Genomic DNA, 21136 nt, shown 5'->3' on the forward strand with positions numbered 1-21136 from the left:
CAGGTGCTTCCGCTCAGAGCAGCACTGAGTAGGACACCCACCAAGCCATCAGCACCGACCAGCGACACCAAACACAACGCTCATTAATGATTACCCCCGCCTGACTCGTCTTTTAGCCTCTAAGAAGTTAAGTCCTCACTGTTGGACTTCATGAGACAACTCTTGCCATTTTCTCGTCCCTGGGTCCAGGTGCAGCGAGGACCACTGCAGGGCCTGACTGAGGTCATGTTTGTGTGTTCAGGGCAGTGCCACATACGCCACGGGGACCAGGGCGCACCAGCTATAGTCATTATCACGGCCATTGAGAGAACCATTGTAACCTCTGATCTGCTTGGAATTCAGGAGCATTATGCCAAGTCACTGCTTTTTTTTTTGGCATTTTGCTCAAGTGGATGTTTTATCAGTATTGAAGTTTCTTTTGGAATATTAAAAACTAGTATGTACAATACTGTAGGATTCCATTCTGGAAAAAGCACAACTATAAGGAAAGAAAAATGGTCAGTGGTTGCCAGAGGCTGGGGCCAGGGGGAGGGGAGTGGTGGTGACAGAACCAGACTCATTTGGCAAAACTCAGACCTCTACACCAAGAAGGGCGAGTTTATGCACATACTTCAGTTTTCCAAAAAATGTGGAAAAAAAACCAAAACAAAAATGTACACAGGCTTTAAAACAATATGTATATATGTGTGGGTGAGCAGGCCGTGAATAGGTTTAGTGCATCAACCTCTCAAAGAGCAGATACTGGAAAACAATAATAAAATTGGGTCTAACTGAACTCCATGCTTTTATTCAACCAACAAAAATTCCTCACTAGGAGCTAGGAAATAAAAAAAGATGCATCAGATGTGGATCTTGGGCTCTCCCACACCTCACTAGCCCAGTGTTGTCCACATGCCTCACACAGAGAAGCCCATATAAACGTCCCTACCAGCCCCGGTGGGAGGCTTTCAAACCAGGAGGCTGGAGCACACAGCAACCACACCTAGGAAATGGCAGACAAGGGACAGACACCCCGGGAGTCAAGTATTGGTAAATCTGTGACCTCAACCACTGTGCCACAGACTCCTAGGGAAAGCAAGAGTGACACAGAAATGAGTGGCCTAAGTCGTCCACAACCTCAGTGCCTTCAAAGAAATACGGGTGGGGAAGCACAGAAGAGGAACCGATTCCCTTCAAGAATGAAGAAGGTTTGGTGTGCCTGGGTGGCTCAGTGGGTTGAAGCCTCTGCCTTTGGCTGAGGTCATGATTCCAGTGTCCTGGGATCGAGCCCTACATCGGGCTTTCTGCTCAGCGGGGAGCCTGCTTCTTCCTCTCTCAATCTGCCTGCCTCTTCGCCTACTTGTGATCTCTCTGTCAAATGAATAAATAAAATCTTAAAAAAAAAAAAGAATGAAGGAGGTCAGTAAAGAAGACACCACAAAGAAGTGCCACTTGACCCATAACTTGCTGGCGACACTGAGTGAGACTATGGAGAGCTAAAAACAGCCACCCAAGGCAAGATGATGGGCAAGAGCAAACACAGCGAGGTGGGAAGGCACAGGATATGGCAGGACCATGGGAAATAGTCTGGTCACAGCCCGGGGGTGAAGTACAGCAACAGACATGACTGTCAAGGCAGGCCACGACCCGGTTCTCGAGAGCACAGAATGCCATGCTATTTATGCTTGGCTCTTGTGCCCACTTCGGCAGCACATGTATTATTGATGGGAGGCTCTGGTGCTGAGTCATGGAAGGAGCAGGATCCAAAACTCACTTTAAAAAGACTTGCCCAGGGTGCCTGGGTGGCTCAGTGGGTTAAGCCTCTGCCTTCAGCTCAGGTCATGATCCCAGGGTCCTGGGATCAAGCCCCACATCGGACTCTCTGCTCGGCGGGGAGCCTGCTTCCTCCTCTCTCTCTGCCTGCCTCTCTGACTACTTGTGGTCTCTCTCTGTCAAATAAATAAAATCTTTAAAAATAAATAAATAAATAAAAAGACTTGCCCACGGCGCCTGGGTGGCTCTGTTGGTTAAGAGACTGCCTTCAGCTCAGGTCATGATCCTGGAGTCCCAGGATCCAGTCCCACATCGGGCTCCCTGCTCAGCGGGGAGCCTGCTTCCTCCTCTCTCTCTCTGCCTGCCTCTCTGCCTACTTGCGATCTCTGTCAAATAAATAAATAAAATCTTAAAAAAAGAAAAAAAAAGACTCGCCCAACTGAAAACGCACATACAATATTAAAAAACAGAAGATTAATTTTACTTTTCTATTCTACATACAGCAATGGGGATCGGTGCTTGGATTCTAATATACCCAACCAAGATGATGATATTGGTGATGATAATACCTCTTCAACTTACCACTAGTGCAGAAGAGCACATTCCAAAAGATAGAACCCATCGTAAATTAAGCCGATCTCCAACAATTCCACTGATGAAAAGGCCCTAAAAATAAAACATTTTTTTTTTTACAGTTCTGAATAACACAGTCCGAAAAAAGGAATATGGGTTGCAAAGCAAGAGGGAATTAAAACACCAACACGATTCAAAACTACACTTCATTCTTACATCAGACTAGCTGTCTCCATCAGTTTTACACATGGTTCATGAAATGACAGTGCGCTTTGGTAAGCTATACTGTAAACAAATTCACGCTATACTATAAACAAACTCATGCACCAGAATTCTGTAATCCAGTGTAAACTTGGATTCTACCAAAAGTAGATTCCCTTCACTGCCTAAGAGGAGACTGGAAAAACAAAAATAAAAACAAAATGAGAAGAAAAAAAAAAAACAGGCATACTAATAAAACAAGCACACAAATATATTTCATTTTCTAGAACAGATCCACAGATCAGTTATCTGCATTCCCAGAGGGGCTGCTCTTAGCCATCTGCATCCTGAATCAAGATGTATTACAACGCGTCCTGCACAAAAGAAGCTTCTGGGGCATGGGCACTGCCTGCTTACTCTGGCCCCTGGGCTTCATGACTTCACGAGGCAGGGAGAGTAGGGGCGCAAAGACAGTCATCAGTTGAAGGTTAAGTACAAATGTTCTGCCTTCTGCTCTCCTCCCAATGAGTGGCAGGAAATGAAAACCTGCGTCACGGTAGCAAGGCAGACTAAAGAGCCCAGGGCAATACACTAGGTTTCCTCCCTAAATATATAAAATGAATAAACACCCTGACTGAAACCCTAAATCCAGATACAAGTGTTTCTGATCAACTGACACCTGCGTTAGAGAAAATTCAGATGATGTGTCTCACTATGGTGAACCTGTCACTACCTCAAAAGAGGTACTTGTAAGCTTTCGATGATGTGTTCTACAGCTGCCACTCCCAAGCCTTATGCTATATATAGCAAAGGGGGTGAAGAAACTCTCCCAGTGTTTCAGATTAGGCAATCAATCCATTCCCTGTTGTTCCAAATGCCTGCATGACGCCTGGAAGCTACAGAAAGCTGTACAGCTCAATATAAAGAAGCAGTATGATCATTGACGTTTCACGGCGCCTTTTATCTCCTAAACCTGTTTAATCCCAGGGACAGGCATTATCACAACTCTACAGAAGAGAAAACTAAAGATCAAAAAAAGGTCAAATTCCATTTCAAAGCCAAGTTTCACACAGCTAGTTGATGGTGGTAGAGCTGGTCTTTGCACTAGACTACCCCGCTTCTTAAAATACTCCATAAAAGGCTCACAGAGAAACACCCCCGGGAGTGCTCCAGCCAAAGCCGAATGACCATACGGGCATTTCATACAGAAAACGCCCAGGGTGAAGAGCATGGCTACAGAAGCCACGGTCTGCTCCAGTTGTTTCTACAAGTTTCCTCTTTGAAGAAGATAATCCAATAACTGCCCAAACAAACATGCAGAGAGTACTCTGGAACTTTCTCCGGGTATTTCACATCACCTGGACATTCGTAATCAAAAGGCTTTTTTATGGGGCGCCTGGGTGGCTCAGTCTGTTAAGTGTCTGACTTTTGATTTTGGCTCAGATCGTGGTTTCGGGGTTGTGGGACTGAGCCCCTGTAGCTAGGCAGAGAGTCTGCCTGCCAGTCTCTCTCTCCCTCTGCCCCCCCGCCCCGCTGCTTGTGTGTGCGCATGTGCACTTTCACTCTCTCAGAGAAATGAAACTGTAAAAGACAAAGGCATCTATATAACTGTACCCATTTTCAAGAGAGGCGGTCAGACACTGGAGACACTGGGAGGAAAGGGAGGCCCACTGATGGTGCGTGTGTCCAGTGGCTACCACCACTTCCCATGGCCTCAATCCAGCAGCCACCCTTGCCCCCTACAACCTCACGGAGATCCTAGCTGTCCCCTCCAAGACTACCTCAGACAGGGAACTAGCCCCTGCCCCGCTGGTATGGCTCTTTGACACCACCATCCCACAGTTCTCCTCCTTTACTGTTCTACCTTGGCCTTGCTCGCCCATTCCTCACAGCTCCTGCCTCTAAGGGAAGCCCTATGCTCAGCTGTCACTCCTCTTCCCTATCCTCACCCAGTCCCTCGATGATGTCATCCAGTCTTGTAACTCTGAAAATTATCTATGTGCCAAGGATTCTAGAATTCGTACCACCAGCCTGAACCTCTACTTGAACTCCAGACTCCCCTAACCAAGGGTCTACTCTTCACCCTTTGGACAATAACAGGTAACTCACAGGTAACATGTCCAAAAGACACTTCCCCCACAGCCTCCCCTCCCCGTTGTCTTCCACTCTGTTGTGACACTTCCTCCCTAGAGTTGTTCTCAACACCTCTTTCTCTTACGTTCCACATTCAACAGGAAAAAGAATTATTGGTTTTACCTTCAAAACACAGTCCAACCCTCCTCTTCCCACCTCTGTTACTCCCACCTTGGATCTAGACCACCATCACCCTTCACCTCAAAACTGGAAAAGCCTGACCTGCCTCCCTGGGCTGTCTCTGCCCTTCCGTCTGCTCTCCTGGGGCAGCAAGTGCACCTGTCCAAACACAGGGCAGATCTTGGTACTCCCTGTGCAAAACCTTCCAGGGCTCCCAACGCACTCAAGGCCCCAAACAAAGCCAAAAGCCAAAGCCCCAAACAAAGGGACCAAATTCTTAAAGGTCTGAGCCCCATACCTTCTCTGGCCTCACTTCCTGTCACTCTGTTCTAGTCACCCTGACCTCACTTACCCACTTCAGGTCTTTGCTCAAACAGCCCCTCCTACCTGAGGTCTTCCCCAGCTATCCTACTTAAATTACAACTCCCACCCAGGGCTCTTTATTCTCCTTTTCCTGTTTTTTTCTCCACAGCACCTACCCCCTTCAACCATACTCTCTATTTGCTTATGTGCAGCACCACATTACTGTTTGTCTTCCTTAGATCCCATTTCAAGAATGTAAGTTTTGTAAACTGGGGATTTTTCCTGTGTTGCTCACCGATGAGCTCCCACAGATCGGGCATGTGCTAGGTGCTCAGCAAGGATCTGTCAAACGGATGGCTGGCTGGCTGGCTGGCTGGATGGGAGGGACACAGAACATAAACTTCAGCAAATTCTAGAATCCCTTACGAACTTCATAAGGTTGGAGTCATTTCCACTTACATCTTTCCTCCACCTAAACCCCCCAAATTCGAAACTTACCACAGCATAAGAGAAGAGGAAAATAGTGTCGAGGGTCCCAAGGAAAAGAGTGGCCTCCTCTGCGCTGGGAAACAAACGGTTGCGGCTCCAGATCTACGGCAACACAAGAACCCCGTCAGGCCCCGCTGGTACCAGGCCGTCCTTGTCCTCCTCAGAGCGCCCGCATCTACAGCCTCTGCCCACCCTCACAGAATCCTGCAAAGGCTGAAGAGAGGAAACCCGCACTCTGTAGGTAAGGAAACACACATGCTAAAAGGTCTGCAAGGTCAAAGCTATTTGCACAATACTAAAATGTTATCTGCTTTTGCCCTTTAACTTCTCCATTGATGGTGCAAATGCAGGGGAGGGGGGCAAAACTCCTGTGGCTCAGCAGGAGTCAAGGCAGTTACACCCCATCGTACCATTCACTGCTATAAAAATAGTAATAGTAATCGCTATATTTATTGCCATGGTTACAGTTTACTTTTTGTTTTAAAGATTTTATTTATTTATTTGACAGAGAGAGAGCACAAGTAGGCAGAGAGGCAAGAGAGAGAGAGAGGAGGAAGCAGGCTCCCTGCCGAGCAGAGAGCCCAATGCGGGACTCGATCCCAAGGTCCAGAGATCATGACCTGAGCGGAAGGCAAAGGCTTAACCCACCAAGCAACCCAGGCGCCCCGCCATGGTCACAGTCTTAAAAAAAAAAAAAGCCAGGGACGCCTGGGTGGCTCAGTCATTGAGTTTGCCTTCAGCCATGCAATTGAGTCCCCCTACCGGTTACCTGCTCAGCGGGAAGCCTGCTTCTCCCTCTCCCTCTTCCCCTGCTTGTGTTCCCTCTCTCACTCAGCCTCTGTCCATCAAATAAATAAATAAAATCTTAAAAAAAAAAAAAAAAAGCCAATTTCACTTGAGAATATCCTTGCTACATGCTAGATGCTCAATAAAGATTTGCTGAGTAGGGGGCGCCTGGGTGGCTGGACCCGTTGAGCGCTGGACTCTTGATGTCAGTTCAGGTCATGATCTCAGGGTCATGAGATTGAGCCCCGTGGGCTCCACGCTCAGCAAAGACTCTGTTTGTCCCTCTCCCCGTAGTCCACCCTGCCTCACACACATGCTAATATATAAAAATCTTTTTAAAAAATTTCTTGAGCAGTGAGAAGTATTAATTTTATTAAATGTGGCCCAAGTGTACTTCTTTTTAGTAATGAACTCTGTGTGCTGGAGTGGAGAATGGGCACCAGCACTCCGCACACCAAACTCCCAGGGCCGTCCTGAGGGAAAGCACCTGGGCAGCTGTGCAGGGGCGAGCAAGGAGGCTGTTTCCTACTAGAAAGAAGGACTGACAGACAAGCTCTAGTTATTCAGATTTGGGTATCTGGCAGATACTTCCTCAGAAAAGAACGAAACAAGCTTATCACTCTTCAGAATCCAATGGAAGTAAAGACAGACCAATGGATCTTAATTTAAGTAAGGGTATAAAAAGTTAATTGATACAATTTCAGATTCCACATGGCAACTAACCTTTAAGAAATTGCCCCTTGTCAAATTCTGGTGTAGTATCAAAGATGAATGCCCACAATTAACTGAAAAAGCTATTAAAATACTTCTCCCCTTCCCACTATGTTATCTGTCAAAGGCCAAATTCTCTTCCTATAGTTCAAAGGATCATGTTGCAAGACACCGAATTCAGAGGCAGACATGAAAATCTACCTTCTATTAAGCCAGACATGAGATCTGAAAAATGTAAATCAACGCCACTCTCCTCACAAAGTGCTTTTGTTTCAAAAAATCATTTTTCGTAAAATGTTATTTATGTTAACACATTATGGGTTTATTTCACTCACTTATAAATAACTAAAAAACCAAGGTATTTTTTAAGATTTTATTTATTTTAGAGGTGGGGGAGAGGAAGAGGAAGAAGGAGAGAATCTCAAGCAGATTCTGTGCTGAGTGTGGAACCCAATGCAGGGCTCAACCCCAAGCTCCTGAGGTCATGACCTGAACTTAAATCAAGAGGTGAATGCTTCACCAACAGAGCCACCCAGGCATCCCTACCCTTTTTATTGTAGAAAACGGATGTGGGTTTTTTTTTTTTTTTTTTCAATTTCTCAGGGCACCTGGGTGGCTCAGTGGGTTAAAGCCTCTGCCTTTGGCTCAGGTCGTGATCCCAGGGTCCTGGGATCGAGCCCCACATCGGGCTCTCTGTTCAGCAGGGAGCCTGCTTCCCCCTCTCTCTCTCTGCCTACTTGTGATCTCTGTCTGTCAAATAAATAAATAAAATCTTTAAAATTAAAAAAAAAAATTTCTCAGTTTTAATTTCTAAAACAGTAAGTATCTAAAAATATAAACCCACATAACCGAAAGCTCTTTGGGATCTTCACAACAAAAATTCAGAGAACTACTGGAACAAATGATTTCTGAGATAGGTTGTTACAGGAAGGAAATTCTTTTTTTTTTTTTTTTTTAAAGAATTTATATATTTATTTGACAGAGAGAGATCACAAGTAGGCAGAGAGGCAGGCAGAGAGAGAGAGGAGGAAGCAGGCTCCCTGCTGAGCAGAGAGCCTGATGCGGGACTCAATCCCAGGACCCTGGGATCACAACCCGAACCGAAGGCAGTGGCTTAACCCACTGAGCCACCCAGGCGCCCCCAGGAAGGAAATTCTGACTTTAGAGTATTAAGAAGAAAAATCACAATCAGCAATAAGAAAAAATCTTTAAAAGAAAGTAAAATGATAAAAGAATATATAAAGTGTGATTCTAAAGGACTGGGACTCATTTCTATGTGGCTTATGGCACCGGTCTTGCTCCTTTAACACCACCTCACATACTACTGTCATCAGGGAGAAGAGCCTACAAAGCTAAGATCCATCAGTATTTCAGTGCACTAAGTAGGGCCCTAAAGTTCTCCAGTTAGTTATTTTGCCACATTTTCCCTCAGACCACAATCTTTGACCCTGATACTCATCAGGACCCAGGGCCAAGCCCTGTTGGGTGCACACCAGTGTGAGCTAGAGACAGCAGACTCAAGCAGCTGCTCAAAGTTTCTGGAGTTTTCTTTATTCTCTCAAGATGTCACCAAAAGTCCCTGCACAGGTGGCTTTCACAAGAACTCACAGATTTTAAACAGCTTTCTTCTGCTTCACTGCCAGAATTCAGCTGAAATATACTTTGGATGGCTTACTTAACAAGTAGAAAACAAAAACCAGGGGTGCCTGGGTGGCTGAGTCAGTTAAGTGTCTGCCTTTGGCTCTGCTCATGATCTGGGGTCCTGGGATCAAGCCCTGCATCTGGCTCCCTGCTCATCGAGGAGTCTGCTTCCCCCTCTCCCTCTGCCCCCACCCCCAGCTTGTGTGAGGATGCTCTCTCTCTGTCAAATGAATAAACAAAATCTTTAAAAAACAAAACAAAACAAAACCGAAAACTAAAAAAACAACCTAGGACTAACAAAGATACAGAAAATAGGATAACAGAAAATCTAGAAAAGAATATTTACTACAGTCATAGAAGTCAGATCAAGATGAGTATATATACTAAGTGAGAAACGGTCCATGTCAAACACAGTGAATCATCCAATGTCTCGTGCAAGTCACTGACAAAATGACTTTACCGTGCTGAAACCCCACACACTTCAGTGGTTTAAGCTGGCCTGCGTATATGTACAATTATTTGAACCCACCAGCCTGTATAAATGTGGGGTTTTCCTGTGTCTGGTGGAGAGGGTTTGCACGAACCTACGAGAACAGCTGCGTGCTGAGGCACTTCCTGGAAACACAAAATTTCCTGCTTATACCAACAGTGACAGTGTGGGTTTCCTAAGCGAGAAGGTTCGTCACCGAATGAGGGCGAGGCATGCGGTGGGGACGTCAAGCTTCCAGCAGTGGTGAGCAGAGGATGAGCTAAGGCTGACCTGCATTCAGGGGTCTGTCCTCTGCCTACCCAGAGTGGTATCAGTTGACAAGAGGTTTTTCAGGGGAAGAGGGGCTGGGGATGAGCTTGAGACAGAAAGCTGAGGACACCCTGAATTCCGCTTCCCTCTCCTGGACAGTGGAGGTCCCCACACTACTCTCATGGAAGACTGTACTGGCTGGAGAGGCAAGGCTTTTTGATTTAGTGAACAAAATTCTGTTCACAATTTTCAGTCAAGTTGTCCAACTTGTCAAATTTAACCATTACCTCCTTATTATCTTTAAACATAGATTTTATGTTGTGTTCACTGGCTGCAATGTTCGTCGGAATCAGCAGGATCCATTATAAATTCTCAAGGTAAAGAGACTGTAGGTGCTCAATTCTTTTTGTAAAGCATCATGAGTAATTTCTGATGATGCTGTTCAAGACACTTAAATATTTTTCAGAATAATTCCACATAAACTGCTGGTTCTAAGAATGCTTCCCACTTTGGACAAGAAAGCAAAGTTTCAAAGTGAGGCCAAGGCTGACAGTTACAGACCCAGAAGCACAGGAGGAATGAAAGGCACAAACAGCAGCCCGACTCCCAGCAGTGGGCTTCAGGAAGGAAAAAACCCAGACCTTAAGGTCTAAACAAATGGAAGGTCAGCACTGCTGTCCATGAAGACAGAGATGGAAGTACAAAGATCTCCAGGATCAGTCTGAACTTGACTTCTATATAACCAATTCATCCAAACTATTTAATTCATAGTTCTGAATAAACCAGAATGGTGAAACCTGTTTTAGCAGCAATTAGAGTAACAAGCAAACATCGAAGCAGAGAAGTTAATTCGAGTCTCATTAAGAGCGAATAATGTGACATAGGTTATTGGCAGGAAAGAGTTAACACAGCAGGCCTGAGACTGCTCTCCTCCAAAGGGCCTACTTGTGAGGCGAGGCCCTGGCTGGCATCTGGGAACTGGGATTTTGGGAGGGTTCCCATCTTTTCCTGCTAAGAGTGGTTCACTGTACCTAAACTGTTTTTACAAACAATGTGGTTTATGCCGAACCTGCTTTCCTTCTGAGAACCTGCAATTTTGTATGTGCCAGGCACAAAGTGCTTACATGACCAGTCCCAATAAAAACCCTCGGCGCTGAGTCTCTAATAACCTTCCCTGGCAGACATGATTCCACCAATGTTGTCACAACGTGTTGCTGGAAGAATTACACCCATCCTGTGTGACTCCACCGAGAAAGCACTCTTGGAAACTTGCACTTGACTTCCTCCAGACCTCAACCCCTGCGCTCTTTTTCCCCTTTGCGGACTCTGCTCTCTATCCTTTTACTGGAATAAACCGTAGCTATAAGTGGGACTATAAGCTGAGTCCTGCGAGTCCTCTTAGTGAATCAAACCTGGGGGTGGTCCTGGGAACCCCCAACTCAGTTACCTAAAAAACAAACGCAGACTTGTGCAGCATAACCAGAAACCCAGTGCCTCAACCAAATCCAGTCATTCTTTATATGAGTCAGACTGTATCTCTCCTCCAGCCTCAACAAGAGAAACCTAGGGAGACAGGTTTTCTTTGAATACCCAGCAAACCATCATGCAGAGGAATCAACTACTGTGCCCAGCTCAGAAAACCAAATATCAAAATTAAACAGCAGAACACTTTTCCCTCCATTTAAGAACTTCCTTGAAGTATTAAAGCAGAAGGCCAGTGAGCATCTTTCAATATTGACAAAGAAAAATTCCACTGTGGCTGAGAGGTTGGAGCACACGACCCCTCTAAGGCCACTCCATCTTAAAGGTTTGTAACAAGTCACTTGATTGTTTCGACACACGCACTGTGCACACAGCACTAGTCAACAGTCAGTGTGAAATCTAGCCCTCTATTCCTAACAACTTTTTTTTTTTTAAGATTTTTATTTATTTATTTGACAGAGAGATCACAAGTAGGCAGAGAGGCAGGCAGAGAGAGGCAGCGGGAAGGCCCGCTGAGCAGAGAGCCCGATGCAGGGCTCGATCCCAGGACCCTGAGATCATGACCTGAGCCGAAGGCAGCGGCTTAACCCACTGAGCCACCCAGGCACCCCTCCTAACATCTTTCTTTTTAATAGTTTCTGATAACTTAAATTCAAGAAAAATCATTCAAAAGGGCTGCCTGCTGGCTCAGTCAGAAAAGCATGCAACTCTCAATGTTGGGGTTGTAAGTTCAAGCCCCACGTTGGGTGTAGAGATTACGAAAAAAAAAAATAAACTTTGTTTTTTTTAAGATTACTTATTTACTTATTTTTGCAAGGGAGAGAGAGAGAGCATGCGAGAGACAGCATGAGCAGGGGGAGGGGCAGAGGGAGAAGCAGACTCCCCGCTGAGCAGAGAGGCCCCTGCAGGGCTCAATCCCAGCACCCCAGGATCATCACCCAGGCTGAGGGCAGCCACTTAACCCACTGAGCCACCAAGATGCCCAAAAATAAACTTTAAATAAAGGGAGGGTGGGGAGGAAAAACTGTGCAAGAGCATTTTCAACACATGAGCTCTGTGAGGACAGGCTCTTTTTTTTTCTTTTAATCCTCTCCCTAGGCTTTTTTTTGCTCACTGCCTAGAACAATGTTTATGCAAGACAGACCCTCAAGAAGCAAATGACTGAGTAACCTAATCACAATTTGAGGGGATAGTCCTATAACGTTCAGATATCCATCACCTTTTAATTGATCTAAATAGGGGGAAATATTCTAAGAAATAAGACATGTTGGGGCAACTGGGTGGCTCGGTTGGTTAGGTGACTGCCTTTGGCTCTGGCTCTGGCCAGGGTCCTAGGATCGAGCCCTGCCTCAGGCTCCCTACTTGGTGGGGGTCTGCTTCTCCCTCTCCCTCTGACATTCCCACTGCTTATACTCTCCTGCTCTCTCTGTCAAATAAATAAATTAAATCTTTAAAAACAAAAAAAGAAAAAAAATAAGACATGTTGGGGCACCTGGGCAGCTCAGTCGGTTAAGCATCCGACTTTGTCTCAGGTCATGATCTCAGGGGTCCCGGGGTCCAGCCCCATGTTGGGCTCCCCCCCACCCTCTGCCCCATCCCACCCCCAGCTTATCCGCTCTCTCTCTTTCAAAAGAATAAATAAAATAAATAAAATCTTAAAAAAAGACATGCCAAGAATATTAATATGTATGTATGATCCCACATAAGCAGAACTCAAGCAATGTGGTAAAGAATGAGTGGAGTGGACTTTTGTATTGACCAAAGACATAAACAACAGCATCTCCCTTCCAAACTGTCATCCAAGGATTCACCTGATCCATAATGAATTCAAGGAAGTGGATACACATTCTCTGACTTCTAGACTCTTAAACAAGATACAAACAAATGAAACAATTAAAAAGTATGTAAATACTGAAACATTAAACTATGTAACACATGGTGTACACCTTTCAGAGGGGGAAAAAAATCAGTTGAAGGTGGGAAGAAACTTGATAGGAAAAGTAACATTTTAGGGATGCCCTGGCTGGCTCAGTCAGTACAGCATGCGCCTCTTGGTCTCAGGATTGTGAGTTCAAGCCCCACACTGGCTGTAGGGATTACTTTTAAGAAAAAGGGGGGGGGGGGGGACCTGGGTGGCTCAGTGGGTTAAGCCTCTGCCTTCAGCTGAGGTCATGATCTCAGGGTCCTGGGATTGAATCCCACATTGGGCTCTCTGCTCAGCAGGGAGCCTGCTTCCCCTTACCCCCTCTACCTGCCTCTCTGCCTACTTGTAATCTCTCTCTGTCAAAAAGAAAAAAAAAAGTGGGAGCACCTGCGTGGCTCAGCCCCATTAAGCATCTGCCTTCAGCTCAGGTCATGATCCCAGGGTCCTGGGATCGAGCCCCACACTGGGCTCCCCGTTCTGCGGGAAGCCTGCTTCTTCTTCTCCCACTCCCCCTGCTTGTGTTCCCTCTCTCGCTATGTCTCTCTCTGTCAAACAAATAAATAAAATCTTTAAAGAAATTTTAAGAAGCAGCATTTCATCTTGCCACAGAGGGAAAAGCAAGACTTAAACGGGTGGGAAGAAAGTGCAAGAGCATACAAAAGAACATAAGCAAATTCTCAGAGGCAGAAGTGAGTACAGGTACTTGTGAAACTTGATTTAAAAGAACCCCTCACTAGAAATGTATCACTTCAAAACAGTGAGAGGGAAACTGCACAGAAGGGGAGAACAAGCTTGAGTCACAGCAAGCTAAGAAACTGGGCAGAACAGTTTGGGTTTTATGCCATAGGAAACATCCATTTCAGAGTCCTAAGCAGATGAATGAAACAAAGTAGAACTTGAGAAGAACTTAGGAGGTGGGCACAGCTCCCTTCCTGAACCCACCCCTGCCTTTGCTCTGCTTACCTCTACAGGCAGTCCAGCTGACTTGTTAAAAGCAGTTGGGATCCACTGCTTAGAGATACTGACTTTGACGTTGCTAAAAGTTTTTCTTGATGCGTGGAGCAACGAATAACTGCAAAAGAGAAAAGACACACGGCTGAATGAATAGCAAAGAAAACGGCATTCAATAAAATCCTGAATATAATCCCATTTGTTTTATTCAATTTTAGAATTCTTCTCTTAAAAAAAAAAAAAAAAAAGGAAAAGTACTGCTTTATGGGAACTATCAACTGAACAGTCTCTCCCAAGCAAAAGAAAAAATTAACTAGTTGTCTTCCATATGAACCTGTGTTCACTTCTAACTTATCCCTCCACCTAGAAGACAGACGCGTGACTGGCCCCAAACCACTCTAAATCATGGCGGCAGTTCTGTAAAGAATTTTAAGTCTTTAACAACTGCTGGCCCCTTGATGCATTAGCCAGTAAGTACCTGCCTCCTGAGTCCCATCTTTTCCTCCTTCTGATGTCCCCTCTCACCCCTCAAGCAAGCATCCAAGATTACCTATCAACTCTTACACAGAGAACCATCTCTTAGTTTCTGCCTTAAAACAAGTAAATCACATCATGTGTGGTGACTTCAGTAAAGATTAATAATAAAATTGTCCCAGAAGAAATCATCAAAATAACTGAGTCACAGTGTTATAAGTAACACGGCTCCTAAAACCACACAAGCTGGTTTGTGGCGTCTATGAACCACTAAAGAGAGCCACTGAGGGCCACAGAATCATAAACACAGATGATCCTTTAGTCGTGCTAACGCTCGGAAACTCACAGGAGTTCCTAGAGCTCCTCCCAATTGTCTCGGTCCATCTTTACTGCTCAAAGACGCACACAGCACTCCCTGAATACATGCACCTTTGTTCTGAAGCTCCTGGTTTCAATAAATAAAAAACTGTATATTAAAACAGGGATTCTCAACCATGGCACTGGTGATATTTTGGGCCCCCCAAATTCTCTATCGTGCAAAGATAGCCTGTGCACTGCAGGACCTATGGCAGCATCCCTGGTCTCTGCCCACTGCAAGTGGCACCCTGCCCCCAGGGTGACAACCAAAAATGCCTCCAGACATGGAGGAAACACGGGCAAAATGGTCCTTGGAAACTACTTAGAGGTACCAGAAAGCACAACAGGAGGAAAAACTAGGCTATTTCATGAGCCCATACCAATCAATCACTGTACTTGCCATGCCAACAACTAGCTCCCTCAAACAAATAAGCCCAAAAAACACGAGTGCACAGTCTGAGCAACGAACCTACCTGAAGAAGGTGAGCAGGAACACAACAACATGATGATGGCTGAACCGGGAGAACGCAGTCCCTCTTCGAAAAATATTCGGCCAGGCCATAGTCTTCCTGACCTTCCTTCCCACCTCTGACCTTGAAGTTCGAATAGTGAATTATCTACATCATTTCTTCTTTCTGAAAAGACAAAATGCATTATCATCATTACTTAAAATAGGCAGTCTCTCCAAAAACTGAATTATTTAGACTTATAGCCAGCCAGTCAGTATATTATCAGACCTTGAAAAAAATCATCTGAGCTAGTGACTCCAGAAAACTAGATTGATAATTATGTTTATAACAAGCCCTTGAAAAGAAAAATCCTTAACAAAAGATTAGATTCTAATGAAAGAACTCTCATACAAACTGATAAGAAAGTCACTAATTCAGGGACGCCTGGCTGGCTCAGTCAGAAGAACATATGACTCTTGATCTTGGGGTTGTCAGCTCAAGCCCCAAGCTGCATGTAGAAACTACATAAAAATAAAATCTTTTAGGGCGCCTGGGTGGCTCAGCCGTTAAGCATCTGCCTTCGGCTCAGGTCATGATCTCAGGGTCCTAGGACTGAGCCCTGCATCGGGCTCTCTGCTCAGTGGAGAGTCTGCTTCTCCCTGTCCCACTCGCCCTGCTTGTGTTCCCTCTCTCACTGTTAAATAAATATTTTTTTAAGATTTTTATTTACTTATCTGAAGTAGAATGAGCAAGAAAGAGAGCATGAGCGGGGTGGGGGACAGAGGGAGAAAGATAAGCAGATTCCCCACTGCGCAGGGAGACTAACACAGGGCTTGACCCCAGGACCCTGGGATCACAACCTGAGCTGAAGGCAGACACTTAACCAAGTCAGCCACCAAGGTGCACCATAAAAATAAAATCTTAGGGGCGCCTGGGTGGCTCAGTGGGTTAAAGCCTCTGCCTTCGGCTCAGGTCATGATTCCAGGGTCCTGGGATCGAGCCCTGCATCGGGCTCTCTGCTCAGCGGGGAGCCTGCTTCCTTCTCTCTCTCTCTCTGCCTGTCTCTCTGCCTACTTGTGATCTCTCTCTCAGTCAAATAAATAAATAAATTTAAAAAAAAATAAAAATAAAATCTTAAAAGAATAAGAAAAGGAGGGCACCTGAGTGGCTCAGTCAGTTTAGGATCTCCCTTCGCCTCGGGTCACAATCCCAGAGTCCTGGGATGGAGTTCCGTCTTGGGCTTCCTTCTCCCTCAGCCTGCCGCTCCCCCTGCTTTCTCTCTCTGTGTCAAATAAATAAATAAAATCTTTAAAAAAAAGAGAGAGAGAGAATCTCTAATTCTGACAGAAAAATGAGGAAAGGAAACGAATAGGCAATTCAGAAGAAATGAAATGGCTGAAAGCTCCAATCTTACCAGTAACACAAGAAAGGCATACTTGCTTGGTTAAGGCAAGAAAACTTTTGCAAAGTTAAAAAAAGATTGTGCCCAATGTAGTTCAAGGTCTAATGACTCCTGAACTCTCGTATGCTGCTAAGGGATGTGAAACGTATTACAGGAAGATAATTGAGCATGTTCATCAACAGCCTTTGACACAAAAATCCAATTTCCAGGGATCTACTCCTAAAGAAATACAAGGTACATTCAGGTTTATAAACAAAGGTAGTTTTCACAGCTTGTCAAAGGAGCTTTCTTCTATTAAAGAAATAAACTTTGTGTCAGTCATAAGGAAATGGGGAAAGAGGCAGGGCCACTCCCAGCCCGTCTGTCTCCACGACTTCCTGTCAGTGCTCCTTGGTCCTCTCTGAAAGGAGCACTGCCCTGACAAACTAAGCATCTAAACTTCATGCCTCCAATTATTAGTCTGCACAACCTAAAGATGCAATGAAAAGCGGAATGTGTAAATAAATTATGGTATAGCCACATGGCTGAATAGTTTATAATCATTTGACATGACAAATTAAGGCTTTTTAATGACATGAGAAAATGTCACATAAGAAAATGGGGCGCCTGGCGGCTCAGTCAGTAGAGCATGGGACTCTTGATCTCAGGGTCATGAGTTCAAGACCCACATTGGGTGTCGATTACTTACAAAAAAAAGTAAGATACAACTCATAATCAATTCAACTCTATGTTTACATAATATTTACAAATAAATAGGGGATATAATAGTTCTCTTTGGGTAGCAACATTATGGGTAATTTTAATTTTCTATACCCTTCCCTAAAAAGTCTACAATAAAGGTGGGTATTACTTTTACGATCAGAAGGGAAAACATCAACATCATTGGAAAAGTCCTATAATTCACTTGCATATTAGGAAAAAAATTAATTAATGAAATGACCTGTATGCTATGTGTACTACTATAGTCAAGGCAGGAGAAAAACTCAAGAACTCCCAGTACTGAAGGGCATCTGGGTGGCTCAGTGGGTTAAGCCTCTGCCTTCAGCTCAGGTCATGATCTCAGGGTCCTGGGATTGAGCCCTGCATCGGGCTCTTTGCTCGGCAGGGAGACTGCTTCCCCCTCTCTCTGTCAAATAAAGAAATAAAACCTTAAAAAAAAAAAAAAAAAAGAACTTCCAGTATTAAAACTGGCAAATCACAGGGCTTTGCTTTCAAGGCCGTGCTCCTTGTAACTGCCATTATACTCATGTTTTCACTAGCCATAGTAGCTTGGTAGATATAGGCAAACCTTACATGCCCAAAGACCCAGCCAAAAGGCCATTCCTGAAACTTTTGGGTAAAAGGTACAAAGTTGAGGTGGTTAAAATTATATCAACATTACAGCTGTTTCACTTACTGGCCATAAGCCCTTGGTCAAGCCAAACTTTATGAATCACAGATGGTCATCTATAAAATGGCGTATCTCTTCTGAGAGTTAGGAGATTAAAATAAACAATGTATGTAAGGTAATTATATACGTAAGATAATTATTTTAGCCACTGACCTGCCCAGGATTAATCAGTCCCACACCAGTAGAATGTAGCTAATTTCACTTACTCTTTCTGCCTGAAAATGTTCACAATATAATGAGCCAAGTAGGATATTAAAATTCCACTTCCAAGACATAACAAATAAACTCTGTCTGTAATTCCAGAAAGTTACAAACCTGAGAGCTATTAGTGTCACTGCTAAATTTACCTCCAGCCCCTAAATTAAACATGAAACCCCAGTGGAACAACTCAAAGCTTTATGGAAATTGTAGCTCTATGAATTGAACACATTCACACCTCAAAACAGTGTACTGAGTACTTCAGGAAAGGATATGATTTATGAAGTTCAGTAATTTATCAGGTAAAATAATAATTCCAAAAATGTACACTCTACTGGATTGGGATTGCACTGCTCTGGCAATAATGGCTGTGTATTTCAAGGTTGTGTAGTTACATTAATAACTTTACACGACTACCAAGCTGTTTGAGACCATCTGGATTTCATTTCTAAACAAACCACTTTTTCCTTAGCTAATGTGACAGGAGAGAAAGGACTTAATAAGTACACCGGGAAAATAGTTTTAAATATTCACCTGCTATTGGCAGAAAGCCACTTAAAATTAATACTATTATAGCATCTGGTCCTAAGTAATTACAGTAATTAATAACAATAATAATACCTTGCACTTATATTCCCTGCATCACAGAAGTAGTTTCTACTCATCCGTGAGCTCTGCGACCCTGGGGAAGTGTTGAGAGTTTCTGCCAAGTCTGAATCCACCAAGCATATCCTACTTTCTGAAGACCATTTTCATTCCTGCTCTAAATACAGAGAGAACAAATGTCTAACATTTTTCAAGTGTCAGTAAATGCTGATATAATTTTTTAAAAAATCCATTTAAGTTTTTCTAAATTCATAGTAGCTTACCATTTCGTATTTTCTCAGTTAATGGATACTGAATATACAACTATCATATGGGAATAAGAACTAGCTTTTAAAAACAAAACTTATTAAAAATAAGATCCTTACCATCAAGAAGGATCTGGAACCATTGAGCCATGTTCCACTTTTCAAAACAAGCTGATAATCATTAACTCATCTGATTCATATTGAAGCTTTTTGGAGTCCTAGAAGATCACGCATACAAGATATTTTCCAGGATGAACACTCCACACTGTGTAATCAATGTTACATAAAAGATGGCTTCACATGTAACACGTCCAGACAGAAGGCAATCTCCCCTTACCAAACAACGTCTTGGGATATGAAGCCCTCCAAAACTGTCACTTTCTATAGATATTCAGAGACCATTCCAACCCCACATCAGTAAGACTTCAGGTTGTCATGTATTGGGAACACTGTGGGAGACACAGCTAGAAAGATGGGGGGAAGGCTGGCAGGAAAGGAGATGGCATGTGCAAAGCAACTCATCCCCCATGCCCATGTGACCTGACCCAATCTTCACCCCACCCCAACTTCTTATCTTGCTCTCTAGAAATCTAGATATGAGGCAAGTGAACTTCTCCACATGGTCACCCTCCTCTGAGCGGTATTTGCCTCCGACTCCTGACCACCCCCAGATGACCCTGCCTCCTCCAGGGTCTCTCAAGGAGAAGTCGTCTTTCTTCTCATGGTCACTCTTCCTCCTCAGAGGACTCCAGCTTCTCTGAACTCAGGCTGGCCGGGAAGGGCGATTCGGAGGGAGAGGGCCCCCTACTGGCTGCTGCCTTGTCACCTCCTGACCTTCCGGCACAGACCCTTGCCTTCTCTTTCCTTCCACCACTGCCTCGGTCCCAGCCCAAGAGCCAGGTGGCTCAGCACTACCTCCCCTGTCTTCTCCACCACCAATCTTTGCCTCTGCCCCACACTGAAAACCCCTCCATGGTCAAGACCCAGCCAGTGCCTACGTCACCTCCCCAAACTAGACCGCAAACACCTGTCATTCCTTCCCTCTCCCACTTTCCACTCAAGAGTCCTTTTACCTCGACAAGGCTCCCAGCTCGGTCACCTCACCATTCCCCCGGTATCCATAATCCTCCTCTGGTCCTCATTTCAATCTTCACTAACTTAGAATCTAACAACTCCCTCACAGGCTGTGCGTGCGTGTGCGTGCGTGTGTGTGCAATAGCGTGCACACACACCTACTTGCTTGCCTCTGTCCTCCTTCCCTGCATCCAAGTAGCTGAGTTTTGCCAGAGAAAAATCACACAAGCAGGCTGTTTTCACTTAAAGATTCAAAACCACAAACCTCAAAGAACATGCAACACTGCCCAGCATGTCTACACTTCCCCAATTATTCTGCTTACTCAATCTCTAAGATGACAATTTCACACTTCGCTCTTTAAAGTTCCAGCATCCCTCTCTCTCCTTCACCTCGTACGATGGCTTTCGGCCAATGACCCCCCCCCCCACCAGAACCAGGGCTCTAACGTGGACCCCACAGTACAGCCAACCGTCCACCTGATATGCCTCCATGGATCTGAAGCAAGATTCTTCGTGTCCTCCGTCCAGACCTACATTCCTCCCCCAGTATTTCCCAACTTAAATGATACCACCATTCCTCCAAGTGGCCCAAGGTAACCAGGACTTTTCCTTCACTTTTCCTTCTCTCTCTCAGCTTCCACATCCACCCCGCTTCTAATTACCTCTTAAAATACATCCCAGATCTGTCCTCCTCTCTCTATCCCCATTGCCACCACCAAGATGAACCACCCGTACGGCCCACCAAGCCTACTGCAACAGCCTCCTGCAGGCCTTCACGATTTCTACATCTACCCTGCCCCCAACTCATTCTCCACACATCAACCAGAAACAGATTTTTTTTTTTAAAGATTTTATTTATTTGAGAGAGAGAGAGCAGGAGCGGGGCGGGGGATGGGGGATGGAGGGGAGGGAGAGGGAGAAGCAGCCTCCCTACTGAGCAGGGAGCTAATGTGGGGCTCGATCCCAGGACCCTGGGATCATGACCTGAGCCCAAAGCAGACGCTTAACTGACTGAGCCACCCAGGCGCCTCCAGAAATAGATCTTAAAATATAAATCAGCTCTAATTCCTCTGCTCAAAACACATTGATGGCTTCCCAAGACTCTGATAAAAATACAAAACTCTTTACCATGGCCT

At 44.8% G+C, this 21136-nt stretch overlaps 1 protein-coding gene across 9 annotated transcripts in view; it reads right to left on the reverse strand.

The window, feature by feature from the left end:
- The window catches only part of SLC37A3 (solute carrier family 37 member 3), a 49465-nt gene that overhangs the window by 24107 nt on the left and 4222 nt on the right, over window positions 1–21136 (reverse strand). For 3 of the 9 annotated variants that reach the window (XM_059172018.1, XM_059172021.1, XM_059172027.1), the window contains exons 2-7: window positions 19047–19144; window positions 18697–18838; window positions 15110–15271; window positions 13818–13926; window positions 5581–5673; window positions 2335–2418 (exon numbers count right to left, since the gene is read on the reverse strand). In XM_059172018.1, the coding sequence (XP_059028001.1) occupies window positions 2335–2418; window positions 5581–5673; window positions 13818–13926; window positions 15110–15198 (375 nt within the window). In that variant the 5' untranslated portion in view covers window positions 15199–15271; window positions 18697–18838; window positions 19047–19144. Of the gene's footprint in view, window positions 1–2334; window positions 2419–5580; window positions 5674–13817; window positions 13927–15109; window positions 15272–16245; window positions 16368–18696; window positions 18839–19046; window positions 19145–21136 lie in introns of those variants that run through there. The other 6 variants (XM_059172024.1, XM_059172026.1, XM_059172020.1 and 3 more) reach the window with 4 other exon arrangements.

This window comes from Mustela lutreola, chromosome 4, assembly GCF_030435805.1.
Source record: "Mustela lutreola isolate mMusLut2 chromosome 4, mMusLut2.pri, whole genome shotgun sequence".
Lineage (NCBI taxonomy): Eukaryota > Metazoa > Chordata > Mammalia > Carnivora > Mustelidae > Mustela > Mustela lutreola.